General features: G+C 37.8%; 1 protein-coding gene and 1 long non-coding RNA gene across 3 annotated transcripts in view; one reads left to right on the plus strand and one right to left on the minus strand.

Annotated features, from left to right (window-relative positions):
* hpse2 (heparanase 2) overlaps nt 1–6,767 on the plus strand; it is a 371,766-nt gene extending 364,999 nt beyond the window's left edge. For both annotated transcript variants that reach the window (XM_039774786.1, XM_039774797.1), the window contains one exon: nt 5,330–6,767. In XM_039774786.1, the coding sequence (XP_039630720.1) occupies nt 5,330–5,495 (166 nt within the window). In that variant the 3' untranslated portion in view covers nt 5,496–6,767. The remainder of the gene's footprint in view (nt 1–5,329) is intronic.
* LOC120542375 overlaps nt 1–15,134 on the minus strand; it is a 155,770-nt gene extending 140,636 nt beyond the window's left edge. Inside the window, exons 1-2 of the long non-coding RNA XR_005636180.1 lie at nt 14,894–15,134; nt 14,563–14,706 (exon numbers count right to left, since the gene is read on the minus strand). This is a non-coding gene — a long non-coding RNA (uncharacterized LOC120542375). The remainder of the gene's footprint in view (nt 1–14,562; nt 14,707–14,893) is intronic.
* Nucleotides 15,135–16,221: the final 1,087 nt, after the last annotated feature.

Below are 16,221 nucleotides of genomic sequence, written 5' to 3' on the forward strand. Positions count from 1 at the left end.
CTATAATTCAGGGATTTGATGGTGTGATCTAACTTATGGCAATAGAGCGTTTAGTGCTGTAAGTGTACAAGTGTAATACACAAAGTGAAACGAAAAATATAGTGCACCTTGAAAGAACATCATATGAATGTAATCAAAGATGCTTTGTGGGACTGACATTACCGTATGAATGTAGCCATAAATACAACTAAATAAGCACATAAAGGGGATTACCTTGAAAATGCTTTTCTTTCTGTTAGCTGTAGCCTTTCCCTTATAGCAGTTTACTCATTAAGACAGGCAATGTCTTAACTGCTGTGTTTGCACCCTTTTTTTTTTTGCAGCCTTTGACTTATTTTAGGTAAATATGTGGGAATAAGTCTCAACTGCAGCAAACCTGCTGTGGTCTCTCATTGAAACTAATCATATTTTGCCACTGGTACATTTCTGCCATTAACTGGTGAATTCAGCTAACTGGCTGTTTATGCTGCCTCTGTGGCAGGTCAACATCTTTTCTTACTGTAGGTTTCTTACTGTTTTGTTATTCACTGCTTCAGAGAGAACCAGCCCTCCAAAGCCAGTAGTGGTTACTTTGGAGTCCTCACTTTCTTTCTATCATATTGGCTTTACTTTTTTTTTTCTCTCCTATCTGTTTTACTGTCCTCGTCCATTGCTTTCTTAGTCTGCATTTTGAATAACTTTTTAAAAACACTGAATCCTCTCATAACGATGGACTCAATTCTGTACAATGATTTTAAGCAGGTAGAGTCACAAATTGAATCTGACTTACTTTATAATCTTTTGGCTGCATGATCTGTCAGAAATAATCAATCCTCCTAAAAAATGAAAAGGCAGCATGCAGTAACATGAAGTAACAAAGTTACAGTACTGCTACCTGCAATTTTAAAAAAGAGGCTGGTTTGTTTTTCCAGTTTTTATATATTTTTATAGTTATTTTGTGATGTCATCCCATCACCACTTTATGATTTGTTTTCTCTTTCAACATTATCTTCATGGGTGTCACTATATTGTTGATAATAATAATATCCATTGCAATCACACAATTAATTGTTGACTGACGCATAAACAGTGATTCAACCCAAAAAAATGAGAAACAAGACTTTGACTTAGAATTCTATTTTTGTTTAAAATTCACATTTTTTTGTGATTGTTATTTGGCCTTGATTAAGCCTTCTTCCGAAGGTCAACAAAAAGACTTTGATTTTCCTGGCAACAAAATAATAATTACAACTTAATTCATTCTTTTTGGACCCTATCCTCTCCAAATGACTTTCACAGCACTGTGTAGGCATTGCTTTATCATATTATGGTTACTATCGACATTAACTACATTAAACTGACTAAAAATTAATAAAACCCAGATTTTTACTAATATTCTACTATTCGTTGTGAAACAGCACACTGTGTGTAAATTAGTATAAAATTTCTGTATAAAAGTTTCTTTTTCTCTATGTTTCTGTCATGGAAGAGATCTTGACTCACAACATAATATTTTAGTCTTTTATTGAACTCATTAAAACGTATATTTGCCACCTAAAACTTTTTAAATTGAACCATTTAGGAATACACATGTGCACCTCTTTTCTATATAAAGAATACACAGCTGATTTGTCTTTGCTTAGAGAGAAAAGGGAGTTGGTTTTGGCAAACAATTTAAATAATATTATTTTAGTCTCCTATAACAGTCTTTTTGTGAACACATATCACCAGCATAAAAAATGAAAAATATTCTTACATTCTTTCCAGTTGTATAAGGGCAAATATGGTATAAAGATTAAAATAGACTGTAATTAACTCCTATATGCAGTTTCATGATATAATGTGACAGGGAAAGGCAGTTAGATACATTTGGCAGGAATTTCAAATGAGAAAGAAAATGTACAGATTGTTTAGAGTTATCAACGTTCAAAGCTAAAAGTTCAGAAAACCAGAAGTACCAACACCTAAAACACTAATCAAAAAAATGCAAACTACACATACAATGGGTCTGAACTGAATCCACAGGCCATCCACCAACTGGCATATTGAACGTAATAAATGTGGCTGTGGTAATGCAGACAACACTGAGGGCTCATTTTTGAATGCTGTTCACAGGTTTGAAGAGCATGTGAGACACTAACTAGCTTTCTTAAAATGGGCATCATTCTCGAATGTGCATGAACTTCGGTGTGCACTTTCGCTGGCAAAGTGGGTCCTCATTGTGTCAGTACACGTAAATCTGCAGTCTTATGCTGTGCTCCATTTACCTCTGGTATCAAAGCCGGGAATGATGTCACACCCGAGTTCATCAAGTTCTAGTAAAACATTCGGAAAACCAATATGGACGTGTCCTGGAAAACCTTTGTTGTGATTGCTCCAGCTGAATAAATAACTGTTGATAATGATGCATTATGCAGTATTTTATACATCAAACACGGCAGCAACATGACCATGGATAAAAGTTGGACAGTACAGTGTGTATGACTGATTTAATAAGACACAAATAGACAGAAGTGCTAATACACTGTATAATACTACAGCTGTCACTAAAGTTTGTAGCGTATGTCACCATGTTGGGTTGACATCATAATCTGAAGCATCTGAGTTGGAAATCCAAATTAAGGCAGCGTTCCGATTGAAAATTCCAACTAGAAACTTTGAAATTGCAACTTCCCACTTCAAATGGAATGCAACATCAATTCTCATTATCTGCTTAAGACATCAAAATATTCCCCAACAGAGGCTAATGCAGGGAGTATCGTCATACTCGAATTGGTTGCGTTCCAGTAAAACATCTCTTGCACAGTGAAGTTCTCTCCTTCTCTCTGTACTTTCAGTAGTATTTGCAGCTCCTGTTTTTTTTGTTGTGCCCCCTGTCTCACTACCCTGTAACACCTCACATATCACCAGTGGTATGCATATCATAGATTGAAAATGGCTGGTGTAGAAGACACCCCAGGTTCCCTCTAGGAGTGTTTCCTACCTTAGCAGGCTAATAAGCTGTTATGACATATGTGCATTAGCAGTGACTACTGAGGAAAACCTATTTCACATTATTTGTTGTAGTAATTTATTGGCACTAATGACCAGCTTCTTTAATATTACACTATTATTTTTCCAAAAAATACAAAATAAAGTAAAGCTGTAGATTTATTTTCTCAGGGACTCTCAAATTCCAAAGATTTATTTCCTTTAAGTTTGAGTTTGGCAGGTGTCTATGTGCCCCCTTTCCTTGCATTTAACATACTTTAAATGTTTGTTTTGTAATAGCTTCTGAGTTCAATGATGTTCTGTAGCCTGAATATTTATGCAGGATTCTGAGCCAACAAGCTGTAAAGAGAGCCATACAAAAATAAACTGAATTATACTGAGCCGTGAATGAATTAATCAACAGGAAATCAGTGACATTGTGGCAGAGGTTATCCTTTTCTAGATCTCTTGTGTAAACGGGGAACTACACCATTGTCCTTGGTGGGGGGGGGGTTGGGGAAATGTACTACCTTTACTTATATAGCATGTGAAGGAAGCTATTGTGAGGGGATACCCAGCGGTCAAAAAGATGCAATAGGCAAGTGCATAACTTGAAAAACACAGGGCAGAGCCAAGTCCAACAAAAGGTTTGAGGCAAAAGAAATTAAATGAGAGAGGGTCATTGCAGAAGAAAAATTCTTGCAAATGAATGTGTTTAAACATAGAATGGAATGGAAGGGGATGGGATGTCCTGTAGGTGTACTGTGTGTTCTAGAATGATAGTAGGCCTTTATCAGCATGACAGACAGAGAGAGATGAGCACTCTGGGAGGGACTTGGGGATATTCTGGGAAGCTACTGGCAGAAATGCCTGATCTTAGACAGAGTGAGGCCAAGGAAAAAATGCCACAAATAGCAGCACCTTCTAGCCACTTGAGGGCACATAGTCCTAGAAAGGAACATATGGGACCCTGCTGTTCTTCAAATAGTGCAGGCAGTAGGGGTGCTGCCTCAGAGATCTGGTGCTTTAAAGTCAACACAAGACTTAGTGTGATGTCCATGAAGGTAATGGATGGCTGACTAGGGCTTGCACAGAACTGATCCATAACCCAGAGACAATTTAAGTGTAGAGTTTCGAAGGCAGTAGGCAAACACTCAGCTGGTCACAGGAAAAGAAGCCAGGGTCAAAGAGAAGAACAGAAGGTAAAAAAGTGCTTTCTGGTGGTACTTTGTTGGTTAAGTGAGCAAACCAACCCTCAACCACAGCAGGCTTTGTTGTTTTCCTGTTTATTTGTAGCTTAAATGACTCAATTTTTGTATATATTTCCTTGTGTTTATTTTGTGTAATAAAGGTGCCATATTAGTTAACCTTTTGCTTGATTTGTATTTTTCTGCATGGAGAGGCCTTCCAAAAAGGCCATTCCTGCCATTCCTATCACACATTAAAATGTCCCATTCAAGAAGACAGAATATCCTGACAGCTTTACAATCAATCATAAGAAACTCAGCTGATAACACGTATAGTAGCTGTGTGAGCTCCTTGAGAGCTCTGTTATACAAGAACAGTTTTCCAAGATTACCCGTTTGAAAAATGATAGGAAATTAGATACACCCTGAAATAAGGAAGCATCTTTCCTACCAGTTTAATAAAACATTTGTAATGTTTTGTGTGACCATGTGCTATGTACTTCTCATTTACGTTTCATTTTAGTAAGTAGAAGCCATTTCCACAAGCTTTCAAGTCGGTGCAAGCAGACACTTGAACGTGTCAGTTGAAACAACAGTGAAACAGGCCACATGGCACTTCACCATTGGAAACTGAGCATTATTATGGGAACAGTAAAACATGCTGTAATATGTGTCTTTGGATCGTTAGACTCTGCTGTTCATCAGTTTCTGTATCTTTGTGATGCAAGTGGTGAAAAGCTGTTGTGACAGGACATACAGAAGCCATATATTAACACTGTCCAGAAGTGTTAAAATTGATCATACAGTAGGCATATGCCTTACAGCTCAGCAGCGTGTGGCCTCATTACATTAGTCATTGCTGCCCTCTAGTGAAACATGTATGAATGACATCAGTTCTGTAATTGTGAAGGCACTACATACTGTATGTTTAATCCATTGACGTTATCATGAAATCTGGTTTACTGTTTTATTTGATTATTTTACTTTGTTTAACAAGCTCATTATTCATGGTGACTCACAAAAGCAAACTGTGAGTGATTAAACTACATTAGAATTCCTAATTTTGAGACTCGATTTGCTTCATGCTCTACAGACAAGCTCAAATTCAGATAAATCAAGTTTTATATCCCAATTCTGCTATAATTTGTTCAGCATTTTCTCACATAAGCCTGACTCTTTTATATCTCTCCTAGGTCTGTACAGCTTAATGGAGAGCCATTAGTCATGGTGGATGATGAAACCTTTCCAGACCTGAAGCCCAAGACACTTCGAGCTGGAAGAACAATAGTTATGCCACCAATGGCTATTGGTTTCTATGTGGTTAAAAATGTCAATGCATATGCCTGCCGGTACAGATAGCTGTGCCTTTTCATATCTTGCCACAGAGTCAGTTGCTCTAACAAGCCAAAGGAGCCAACTTTACAAGAGAGATATGTCTTTGTCTGTTGGGCAAGGTTTCTTTTCTGGATCTGGTTAAAAAAAAGAGTGGAGGAAGGAACATAATCTGTATACAACAAATGATGTAAAAACTTCTTATTTTTCCCATTTTAATTTATTATGTGTATTATCTTTCAAGAAAGTGGTTGATTTGTCTATAAACAGATTGCTAAAACATTTGGCAGGACAATGCCATGAACTTTAATTTGTACAGCAAATTGTGTGTAGCTAAAACTACCCCTCGTACAACTTTCAGTTTTAAATATTTTCACTTTAGAAGCAAGCTTAAAAGTGACATTTTACAAGGTGTGAAATATGCAGATTTCAAAATTAGGAGAATGCAGAGGTCTCATAGTGGCAGTGATTCAGTAATATGTTGTTCTCATTGTGGTACATGTAACAGACTATCTATCAAATCAGCTTGTTGCTCAGTAATGTCTTTCTTAAAAAATTCTTTTCACCAAAGGGAGCCATGCTGTAAATTTTATTGTGTGACTGAATTTTTTTTCTGTCCAGCATTCCGATTAAAGATGTGGGGCTGCTTTGTGATTTGCTTTTCTGCCCATTAATCATAAACACGTCTATTTAAATCCACACTTGCTTACTTAGACTCCCTACATAGAAAGAAAATATTTCTTCTGTATAATTTATATGTAATTCATCACTCAGGTTATAAAGCTAATGTGCTACACATTCTTGTCTTGTGCTTTATGTACTTAATATGTACGTTTGCCAGATGTCCCATAAAAAACTCAAAGTTCAACCATATATTTAAAATGAAATGTATACGAAAGCTATATATTTTGCAGACAGTACAACTGTAGCATGTGCAAAATCTGGTCTTTGATAGTCTGAAGATTCATTCTCTTAGGACATAAGCTACTCTACTGCTGTGCTGCTCAAGCCAAACATCTGTCTGAAGACTTGTGGCTCTTCGGCTAAACATCACTGCTACTGTCGATTGCACTGAAAGAAATATTTTTTGAAAACACAAAACAGAAAATTACATAATATTCGATATCATTTAATGGTTTCTCAATTCACTTTTTTCAATGCAGAGGGTCTTTTTTTATTGTTCCTGAAAGACAAACCTGGCTGCTTTCTTTAACAATAGTATGTGTACATATTTATATGTCTTTAGTAAGATTGTATTCTTTATTTGTGTATCAGGTATTATTTTTAAAATGTCCAAAAACAGTTTTTATAATAAAGACTTTAAAAAAAAGATTAACATATTGTGCTCATTAAATCACAAATTGTTGCCATGTTTAACATGCTTCTTTTCAGAGTAATTGCTATAGATGGAATGCCGGTAGTTCCTATCATTTTATTGTCATGTGAACAATCAAGGGATGGAGAAATTATCCATATGAATGTTGAAAAACTATTTTGAAATAATTTGAATTTAAATAATAAGCACTTTATTAGACCTGAAATAATAAGAAGTCCTTTATTTTAAAATGTATGTACATTTCTATCTTTGTAGATTTTTTTTTTAATATAGCAACCACTGCATTTCCAACATGTTTTTTGTTCTTGATCATGAAATAGTTTTTTTTTTCTTCAAATGATAAGGGTAGTGAATGGAAAATTACAGAAAAGTAAAAACCTGTTCACATCTAAAGGCTAATGAAAATCCAACTGTCACCCTGCCACCAGCAGGTGAACAACAGAGTGAGCCATTCAGTTCTGTTCATCCCATCTATTGCCAAGTGATTTGTTTGAAGGCACCCTCTTTCACCCCCAGCAGACCTTGTTGCACATTTGAGGTTTATATTTTCACACAATAGTTAACATTGCATGCCATATTCAAAATTGTATTTTTTTTCTAAAACATTGTTTATGAAGACTTCACATTTTAAATACAGAGACTTGATATGCATTAGAAATAAGGAGCAGCTAGGAGTGGCACTAGTTCAGCTTGTGCCTTCATACTCCAGTGTCTGTAGTAATAATTATAATTTATATTTGGCTGATACCTTTATATGTGGGGGCATAATACTATTACAGTATTACATATTTAATTTTTACAAGACTCTGCCTGTGAGCCTGAGGTGGGAATCTGAACCAGCAACATTGCATTTTAAAGTTCTGAGCCTCTGCTGGCTCACTCAGCTGGGCCATTTCTCAAATAATAAATCTTTTAATACCTTTACTGATGGAAGCTTAAGGAATTTCAATATAGAACATTCAAAACTGTTTTGACTTGCAATAAGACTTCTTAAAAATTTTTTCTTTTTTTTTTTTTCAGTTATTAAGGATTTTGCAAGTAAGAGTCTACATGCCTGTTTTTTTTTAGTTCTATGAAGGAGTGAAAGTACTGAGGAAGATGGTGCTTTGGTTTTAAAATTAAGTTGTTTTACACAAGGAACACCTGATGAGCAAAAATAAATAAAGCACTCATAGGCTGAAGCTGAAGGCCTCAAACAGCTTAGCTAAGGTACCAGGAATGATCTGGCACAGATTGCATGACTTTTGGTTGCATTTATTGTAGTGCCTCAGACAGACAAAGGGGTTGTGTGTATTTTTGAAGCAGTATACAGCCTGCAGGGGAAGTGATAAAATGCAGCCAAACAGCAAAAAGACGCTGTGCCTCTTTGGCAACATAACCACAACTGTTTTTTGATTTATATGAAGTGCCGAGGAAAATGTCGGCATGCTGTTCATCATGTGCTCATTTAACGGTGAGAACTCCATAAAATGACCGGTTTTTAGAACCTGGCAACCAGATTTCCCGGAAAGAGCTGCAGCGGGTGATCAGGAGACAGGCTTCATAGCAGCATTTGCCTGGAGAGTAGACTTCCTGGTGGCTGCTGCTTATTGAGCCTGTTAGCTAGGGGCTTCTAGTCGTAGAGCACAAGCTACTCATCAATATCATTTTCTTCTGATGACAAAGGTTGATACTAAAACACTTAACAAAACAACTTCTACTGTTGTAGATTAATGTTTTAATTAAAGTTTTATTTTTTTATCTATCTATCTATCTATCAATCTATTTGTGTGTGTGTATATATATATATATATATATATATATATATATATATATATATATTCATATCATAGCATCCATATTCTGAGTCCCAGTCTGATTGTATGGGTGGTTACCTACCAGGTAACGCATGTGGTTGGTCTACCAGTCGGCAAACATCCGGCACAGGCCCTCTTCAGTTGCCAGAAGCAGATCATAGAATGCTACATAGTTTACTGTCAAATAATGCAAAGAGTACGCGACACATATATCAATCCATTTACTGAATATGATTAAAATAATTTTAGAATTACAAGGACCCAGAATTTATCTTGACATTTTCAGGTTCAGTCACCATAAGGTAGGGTACCAGACTCTCACAGAGCCAAGGTTATTATAGTTAACAAAAACTAAAATCAAAACTGAAACTATTATTAAAAAAACATTTTCGTAAACTGAAATGAAATAATTAACAAAACCAAAATTAAAAACTAAAACTAAACAAAACTATTAAAGTAGCTGGAAAGACTAACTGAAATAAAATAATAATTTACTAAAATATTTTTAGTTTTAGTTTTTGAATTAATATTCTGGCCGTTAGTCTTTAACCCTTGTAAGTTTTGCAATCCTATTCTAGATAAACAGGTTTAGATAATGTATATGTTTTCTTAATCTCAGACGCTGTCTCTGTTGTTTTGTGCCTGTCCATACTCTTATTACCTGCTCCTGCTCTGCTCATTATGGGTTTACTGTTCTTATGGTGGGCTATTCAAGACTTACCACCCCTAACCTTGATATACTTGCTTGTTGTTCTTTGTTTCCCTCAATACAGCCTGGTGGGGTCTGCACACTGACTCAAGCATAAGAGTCCTGTTCTTCCTAAGCCCTTGTGATTTTCATGAGAAAATATTTTAAAAATTATAAAATTGTGTAAAATTGTTCATATTCAGTGTCTAGTTTTGATTATGTTTGTTTTTATTAGACAAAAACAAAACCAGATAGTAAACTAGGCAGTGTAGTAAGCTTCCACTAACATTAAACTCATATCCAAATCTGTTAAGTGTGCAGTTCTGTCTGATTGTGACACAAAAGTAACTCCGTAGGCGCTCCATACCATAATTACTAAAACTAAAACTGAAACTAATATATATAAAAATAAAATAGAAATACCTTTGTGAAATAAAAACTAAACTAAAACTAAAATACACAATGAAGGAAAACTAAAACTAAACTGAATTTCCAAGTAAGGTCAGAAAAAATATAGAAATAAAAACTAATATAAAAAGGCAAAACTATAATAACCTTGCACAGAGCACACTCTTATTCACTAATTGCTCTAATTAACCTACCACTCAAGTATTTAGAATGAAAATTGGAGTTTCTTGATCAGGGTCCTGCCCAGTAAATTCAGTCCAAGAGCTGAAAATGTGATATTTAAAGACTTATCCAAGAACTACGGGGTGGTCCAGATCTAATTATGCAGATCCAGATCATCTGGATGACTGATTTATGCAGGGACAATTCCAGTTCGGCGAAGGCGATTCTTTATGTCGTCAGTTCGCACACTTCTCAATGATCTGGGATTTTTCTATGTAATAAACGTAAAAAGTTATAGCTTAATGAAAATTGCATAATTAGATCTGGACAACCCTATACAAAATTCCATTACAGGTTCTGCAAGTAATTTGCAAAAGCTGGTTTTAAAGTCAACATATCTACAATCAGAAAGAGACTGCACAGATTGACCTACATGTGAGGTGTGTCAAGAAAAAACCTTTGCTGATTGTGGCTTAACAGTTTACTGATGATGGCGCAGCAGTTATTGATGGTGGTTCAGCAGAAGCTCGCAGAGGCCTCTCTGGTCCCCAAATGGTGCTATTTCATTCTATTTTGTCTCTTAGCCTGACCTTCTGTGGTAAATGGACTTAGGAACAACCGGTGTTCATGTCTACCATCCCCAGACATTTTTGCTGTGCAGAAATAGCCCAAAATTAAGCCCAAAGGACAATCTGCTGGAGAAGCTACGCAACCTTGGACACATATGAGGACCAGGCCTTCAGTTCTCAGCGTCACCTGATACAATGGCTGTAGGAGGTGCACACGAAAGTAGTGTGTGAGGATGTGGAAGCGCAGAAAGTGGGCGGGAGTCCATGCGAGGCTAACAGCAAGCTATAGCAGGCAGGCTCTCCTGTCCATTCTACTCTCAAATGTCTGCTCCATGGATAATAAAATGGACTATATCTGACTTCGGCAGAGTACCCAGTGTGAGTTTAGTGTCTATTGCAGCTTTGTTTACATCAACAAAGAATGGTGCTAGAACTTGGTGCTATTGTCTAGTTACTGCTTACTGCTGGTGGAGTTTGTGACTGTTAGATGCAGACTCTATTTACCTCTGGAATTCACTACTGCTCATATAGTCAGAGTTTACATTCACCTAGCGTAAATGCTAATGAAGCTCTCTGTGAACTATACAGCGATATCAGCAAACTGCAAAATGCTCACCCAGATGGACTGTTTATTGTCGCTGGAGATTTCAACCATGCAAATCTCAAGTTAGTACTCCCTAACTTTCATCAGTATGTGAAATTTGCAATGACAGGTAGAACATGCTGGATCTTGTTTACACAAACATTCATGGCACATATTGGGTGCAGCCCCGCCCCCACCTGAGCTATTCAGACCATCTCTCTGTTATGATCCAGACCAGTTCTGAGCCAGGTGAAAATCTGGCCAGTAGGACCAATCTCAGCTCTTCAAGACTATTCTGAGCTCACTGACTGGGACACGTTCAGGGAGGCTGTTACCAACGGTGACTGCACCATCTGGAAGGTGTACATTGCATCAGTGACCAGCTACATCAACAAGTGCATTGATGATGTTACTGTCTCCAAGTTCATCGCCGAATGCCCTATCCAGAAGTCGTAGATTACTGCGATGGTGTGTCCTCTGCTGAGGGCCTGGGACTCCGCTTTTAGAGCAGGTAACAATGCAGCCTTAAGAATAGCAAGGAAAAAACTATTCCAGGCCATCAGAGTAGCAAAGCGCACACACACTGAGAGAATTTACAACCACTTCCAAGGCAGTGGCAACACATAATGCATGCAGCATTGCATCCAAATTGTCACTAGCTACAGGATAACACCACTGGCCTGTGATGGTGATGCCTCCCTTCCAGATGCGCTGAACAACTTCTGTGTATGGTTTGAGGTGTACAATGACCTGGTGATGAGGAAGACCACTCCACCTCCCAACGACCAAGTACTGCATCTAACCACGGTCAACGTGAGGAAACCTCTACACAGAGTCAACCCACAGAAGGCTGCTGGACCAGAAAATATTCCTGGCAGGGTGCTCAGAGAAAGTGCAGATCACCTGGTGGGTGATTTCAAAGACATCTTTAACATCTTCTGAGCAACGCCATTGTTCTATTGCACTTCAAGGCTACTACCATCATTCTTGTGCCGAAGAAGTCCTCGGTGTCATGCCTAAGCAACTATTGTCCTATTACACTTATTCCCATCATCATTAAGTGTTTCAAGAGGCTCATCCTGAGGCACATCAAGGCCCTGCTGTCCCCTTCACTGGACCCCCTGCAGTTCGAAAACCAACAAAACCATTCAATGGATGATGCCATAGCCACCACCCTCCATCTGGCCCTCTCTCTCCTGGACAAGGACACGCACATATGAATGCTGTTAATACTCTTTAGTTCAGCATTCAACACAATCATTCCTCTGCACATGACTAGAAAGCTAAGCCTGCTGGGCTTGAACACCTCCGCCTGTAAATGGATGCTAGACTTCTTGACTGAGAGACCTCAGACAGTCAGGATTAGAAATAGTATCTCCAGCACCACGACACTTAGCACTGCTGCTCCACAGGGCTGAGTGCTTAGTCTGCTGTTGTTCACTTTATTCTTTCACAACTGTACAGCAATGCACTTCTTGAACTACATTATAAAGCTCACTGATGACACAACTATGGTAGGCATCATCAGCAAGAAGGATAAAGCATACCAAAAGGAAGTGCAACGGTTAGTGCAAAGTGAACAACTTGTCTGAATGTAGACATAATAAAGGAGATGATTGTTGATTTCAGAGCGTCAAATTCCTTGGTGTTGACTAGGCAGAGAACCTCTCCTGGTCCCTCAACATCAGCACCATAGCCAAGAAAGCCCAGTAGCATCGTCACTTCCTGCGAAGGCTGAGGAAAGCCCATCTTTCACCACCCATGCCCACCACCTTCTACTGGGAGACTATTAAGAACAACCTGAGCAGCTGCATCACCGTCTGGATTGAGAATTCTACTGTCATGGATCACGAGACCCTGCAGAGGATAGTGAGGATGGTTGAGAAGATCATCGGAATCTCTTTCCCCTCCGTCATGGACATATACACCACATGCTGCATCCGCAAAGCCACAAGCATCATGGAGGTCCCAACGCACCCCTTAGATAAACTGTTCACCCTCTTTCCTTTTGGAAAAAGGTACCGAAGCATTTGGCCCTTCACCACCAGAATGTGTAATATTTTCTTCCCCCAAGCTATAAGACTCCTAAACACTCAGGGTTTGCTTTGCTGCCTTAAGTTCTAGGCAGTTTGTAGTCATCAGTGCAGCTATGAATTCTGCATCATATCAAAGTGTGCTTGAGGAGAATGTAAAGCCAACTGTCCTAAAGTTGAAATTGGACTAGAAATGGACCTTTCAACATGATAGTTATTTAAAGTACACTAGCAAATCCACCAAGGAAAAAAGAAGAAATGGAAGGCTATTGACTGGCCCAGTCAAAGCCCTAATTGAATCCCATTGAAATGTTGTAGGGGAATTTGAAACAGGTTGGGCATGCAAGAAAACATGCAATTTTACATGTAGGAGTGCTCTGAGACGGGTGGGCAGTTATGCAAAATGGCTACAAGAAGACATTTCTGCAAAAGGGGGAAATACCAGCTTCTGAGGTCAAGGGTGTATTTACTTTTTCCCCAGTAGACCAATACAGTAAGTACATCTATTGATATTTTTGATTTGAATAAATAATCGAAAAGGCAATATTGTCCGTGTTTTTGATTAAATATATCACCTTTATCTGTAGGCACTGTTTTCATGAAGATCTACTGTATGCCTGTTCAAATATGTTGAAAACATCAACAGCTTCATTGAGGCGTACTTACTTTTTCACTTGACATTATGTGGTTGTTGTTCAGTGCTTATTGAATTTAGCACTGCTTCATAGGAGGGGTGTTTGGGCCTTCTCGTTAGTTTATCCTCACTTTCTAACCTTGAAAAATCAAGTTGTGGCAGACCTCACATGCTCAAGCTTTAAGCCACATTTAGTTAAACCTTTGGTTACCTTCAGTCCTTTCCCTTATGTTTTTTTAATTCATTGTTACAACATCATTTAAGTATACACTGTAATAATTTGTAAATTACACATACATTTTAATTTAACTAAAACTTTCATATAATCTACTGAACATGGAGTTGCCGTTCAGTTTTAATGCATTCTCTCTTCCTCCCTCTGCAGATCAGAAGCCTAACTGGCTTGGCAGTAATGATCACAGTGCTACCAACTAAGTATGGGAATATTTAATATATCCTACTTTACGTTCTTTGGTGTTGTTAGGGAAAATCTCTTGACCCAGGTTCAATTTACACAAAAAGGTTCTTCAGACTCTAGAAATATATAAGAAATTTAATTCAACAAGGATAACTTTGGAGCACACCAACACAAGGTTACTCTTGTAATACAAATCGGGTTATGCTGACAGCCTTTTGTTAGGCAAAGAGCTTACAGAGTATGAATATACAAGAGAATGTTTAGCATACTGTATAGCATGTTACAAATAGGTCCCTATATAGGACATGAAATCATCCTATATTAGGTTACATAGAAAGAATCCTGCTCCTTAGTGCTGAAGGTCAAGGACTAGCTATGGGCTGCATACTAAAGATTAGCTCATCATACTGAGAACAGTTAGTTAAAAGGCAACATAAATGAAAAGCTTAATAGATAAAAATTCTTACACACAGATTTTCCACTACAGGGTCGCTTACATTCCCAGATGTTGTGGATGTAAGACACTCTTTAGATTCTCTATGTTCACCCTATGACATCACTCAGATTCACAGCTTGTCCACAAGGCAGTTGAGATGGGCCGTAGTCTGGGTCTGTGAAAACAGCAGCAAATTTTGAATTTAAAAATCCACTTAAAAATAAATTACAGTAACTTATAGTAACAAGTGAGAGGCCAAATTATACATTATTAATTAATAGCATGAATAATTGTAAAAAAAAAAAAAAATCTTAATTAGACATAAAAACACTGCAAACATCTGCAAACAAAAGCCACACCACCTTGTACTTCTGACCAGCATCACATATCACATGGATAAATGTAATTGCCTGCTATGAACAAGCATGGAGCCTGACAGGATTTTTAAAAGCCCATTAAATGGATGTGCTTATGGAACAAAGTGACTTGTTGTCTTCTCAGTACAGCAATGAATCTGCCCGCCAATTGCTGATCCGGGGTCCTATTGCTCTCTGTCTCCGTTCAATGACAGTAAAGAATATTTAAACTGAAGTCCGTTTTGCTCAGTGCAGTGTCTCTTGTGTTCTCAGCTCCTCTACAGAGCAGATGCTCAAGTGACCCAGCAAGAAGGACTTGATTAGCCCAAGCAGCTGTTCCTAAGCAAAAATTTGGAATAATTCCAATGCATAGTAATTCACTCTGAAAAGGAAACCTGATCAAAGTGACCTATGCAGGTTGTGTTTTAATGCCTCTAACTCACTCAATCATCTTTGTCACTTCGGGATATGCCTCTTGCTACTGTTACAAAACAAATGCAGTTCTTTAAAGTCCTAATTGTTGCACTGAACTGCTGGTTTACTTATTTTATGTCTTATTTGGGGGTTTTATATGTGGGTATTTCATTTCTGACATTAGCTTTTACTTTTGGTTTAATTTTAAGGGTGTTGTTTTTAGTTACCATTTTGCACTACACCATGTTGGCCACACGTTGTCACCGGTGGTTCCAATAAAAGTATGGCAGCACATGAACTGTTCACTCTCCCTCTCTGGATGTACTTTTCATCAGCAGTAGTTAGCTTTGAATTCATGTAGGCCTAACGTGAGGATTTTTCTTTATTCTTTCCCAGGTCCTGATTTCTATCTTATGAATTCACCTTTGCCCTATGCTTTTGTCACCTCAATCCATTTTTGACTTTACTGGTTTTGACCTTGGTATGCTCCTGATTAAAATTTCAGCCTCTCGAGGTTTTGAAAGATTTAGGCGCATGATCTGTCTGTAAATCTTGGATACTATAGAGATGACTGGAGTGACATTCTAATGGTGCCACAAGCAGATCATATACTGTGGAACTGTGGGAGAATTGCTATGACAACAGGGAATGCCAAAAACACTGAAAAAGCTGTGCCAATGGAAACAACAGTTTTTTACTAAACACAAAAAGTAATGAGAAAATAGTAATCCTTGGATTCTAAAAGTCCTAGATCAATGTATAGATTATGTAAATCCATCCAGGCAATCCCATAAAAACTTACTGTAATAAAGGTACAGATCTACAGTGTCCAAGATTACGGATTCGCTAAACCAACCTTTCCACAATGTCAACGGGAGCAAAAATCTGTTTAGGAAGTCAGGACATTGCATGCTTTTCAA

Source organism: Polypterus senegalus, chromosome 1 (genome assembly GCF_016835505.1).
Source record: "Polypterus senegalus isolate Bchr_013 chromosome 1, ASM1683550v1, whole genome shotgun sequence".
Lineage (NCBI taxonomy): Eukaryota > Metazoa > Chordata > Cladistia > Polypteriformes > Polypteridae > Polypterus > Polypterus senegalus.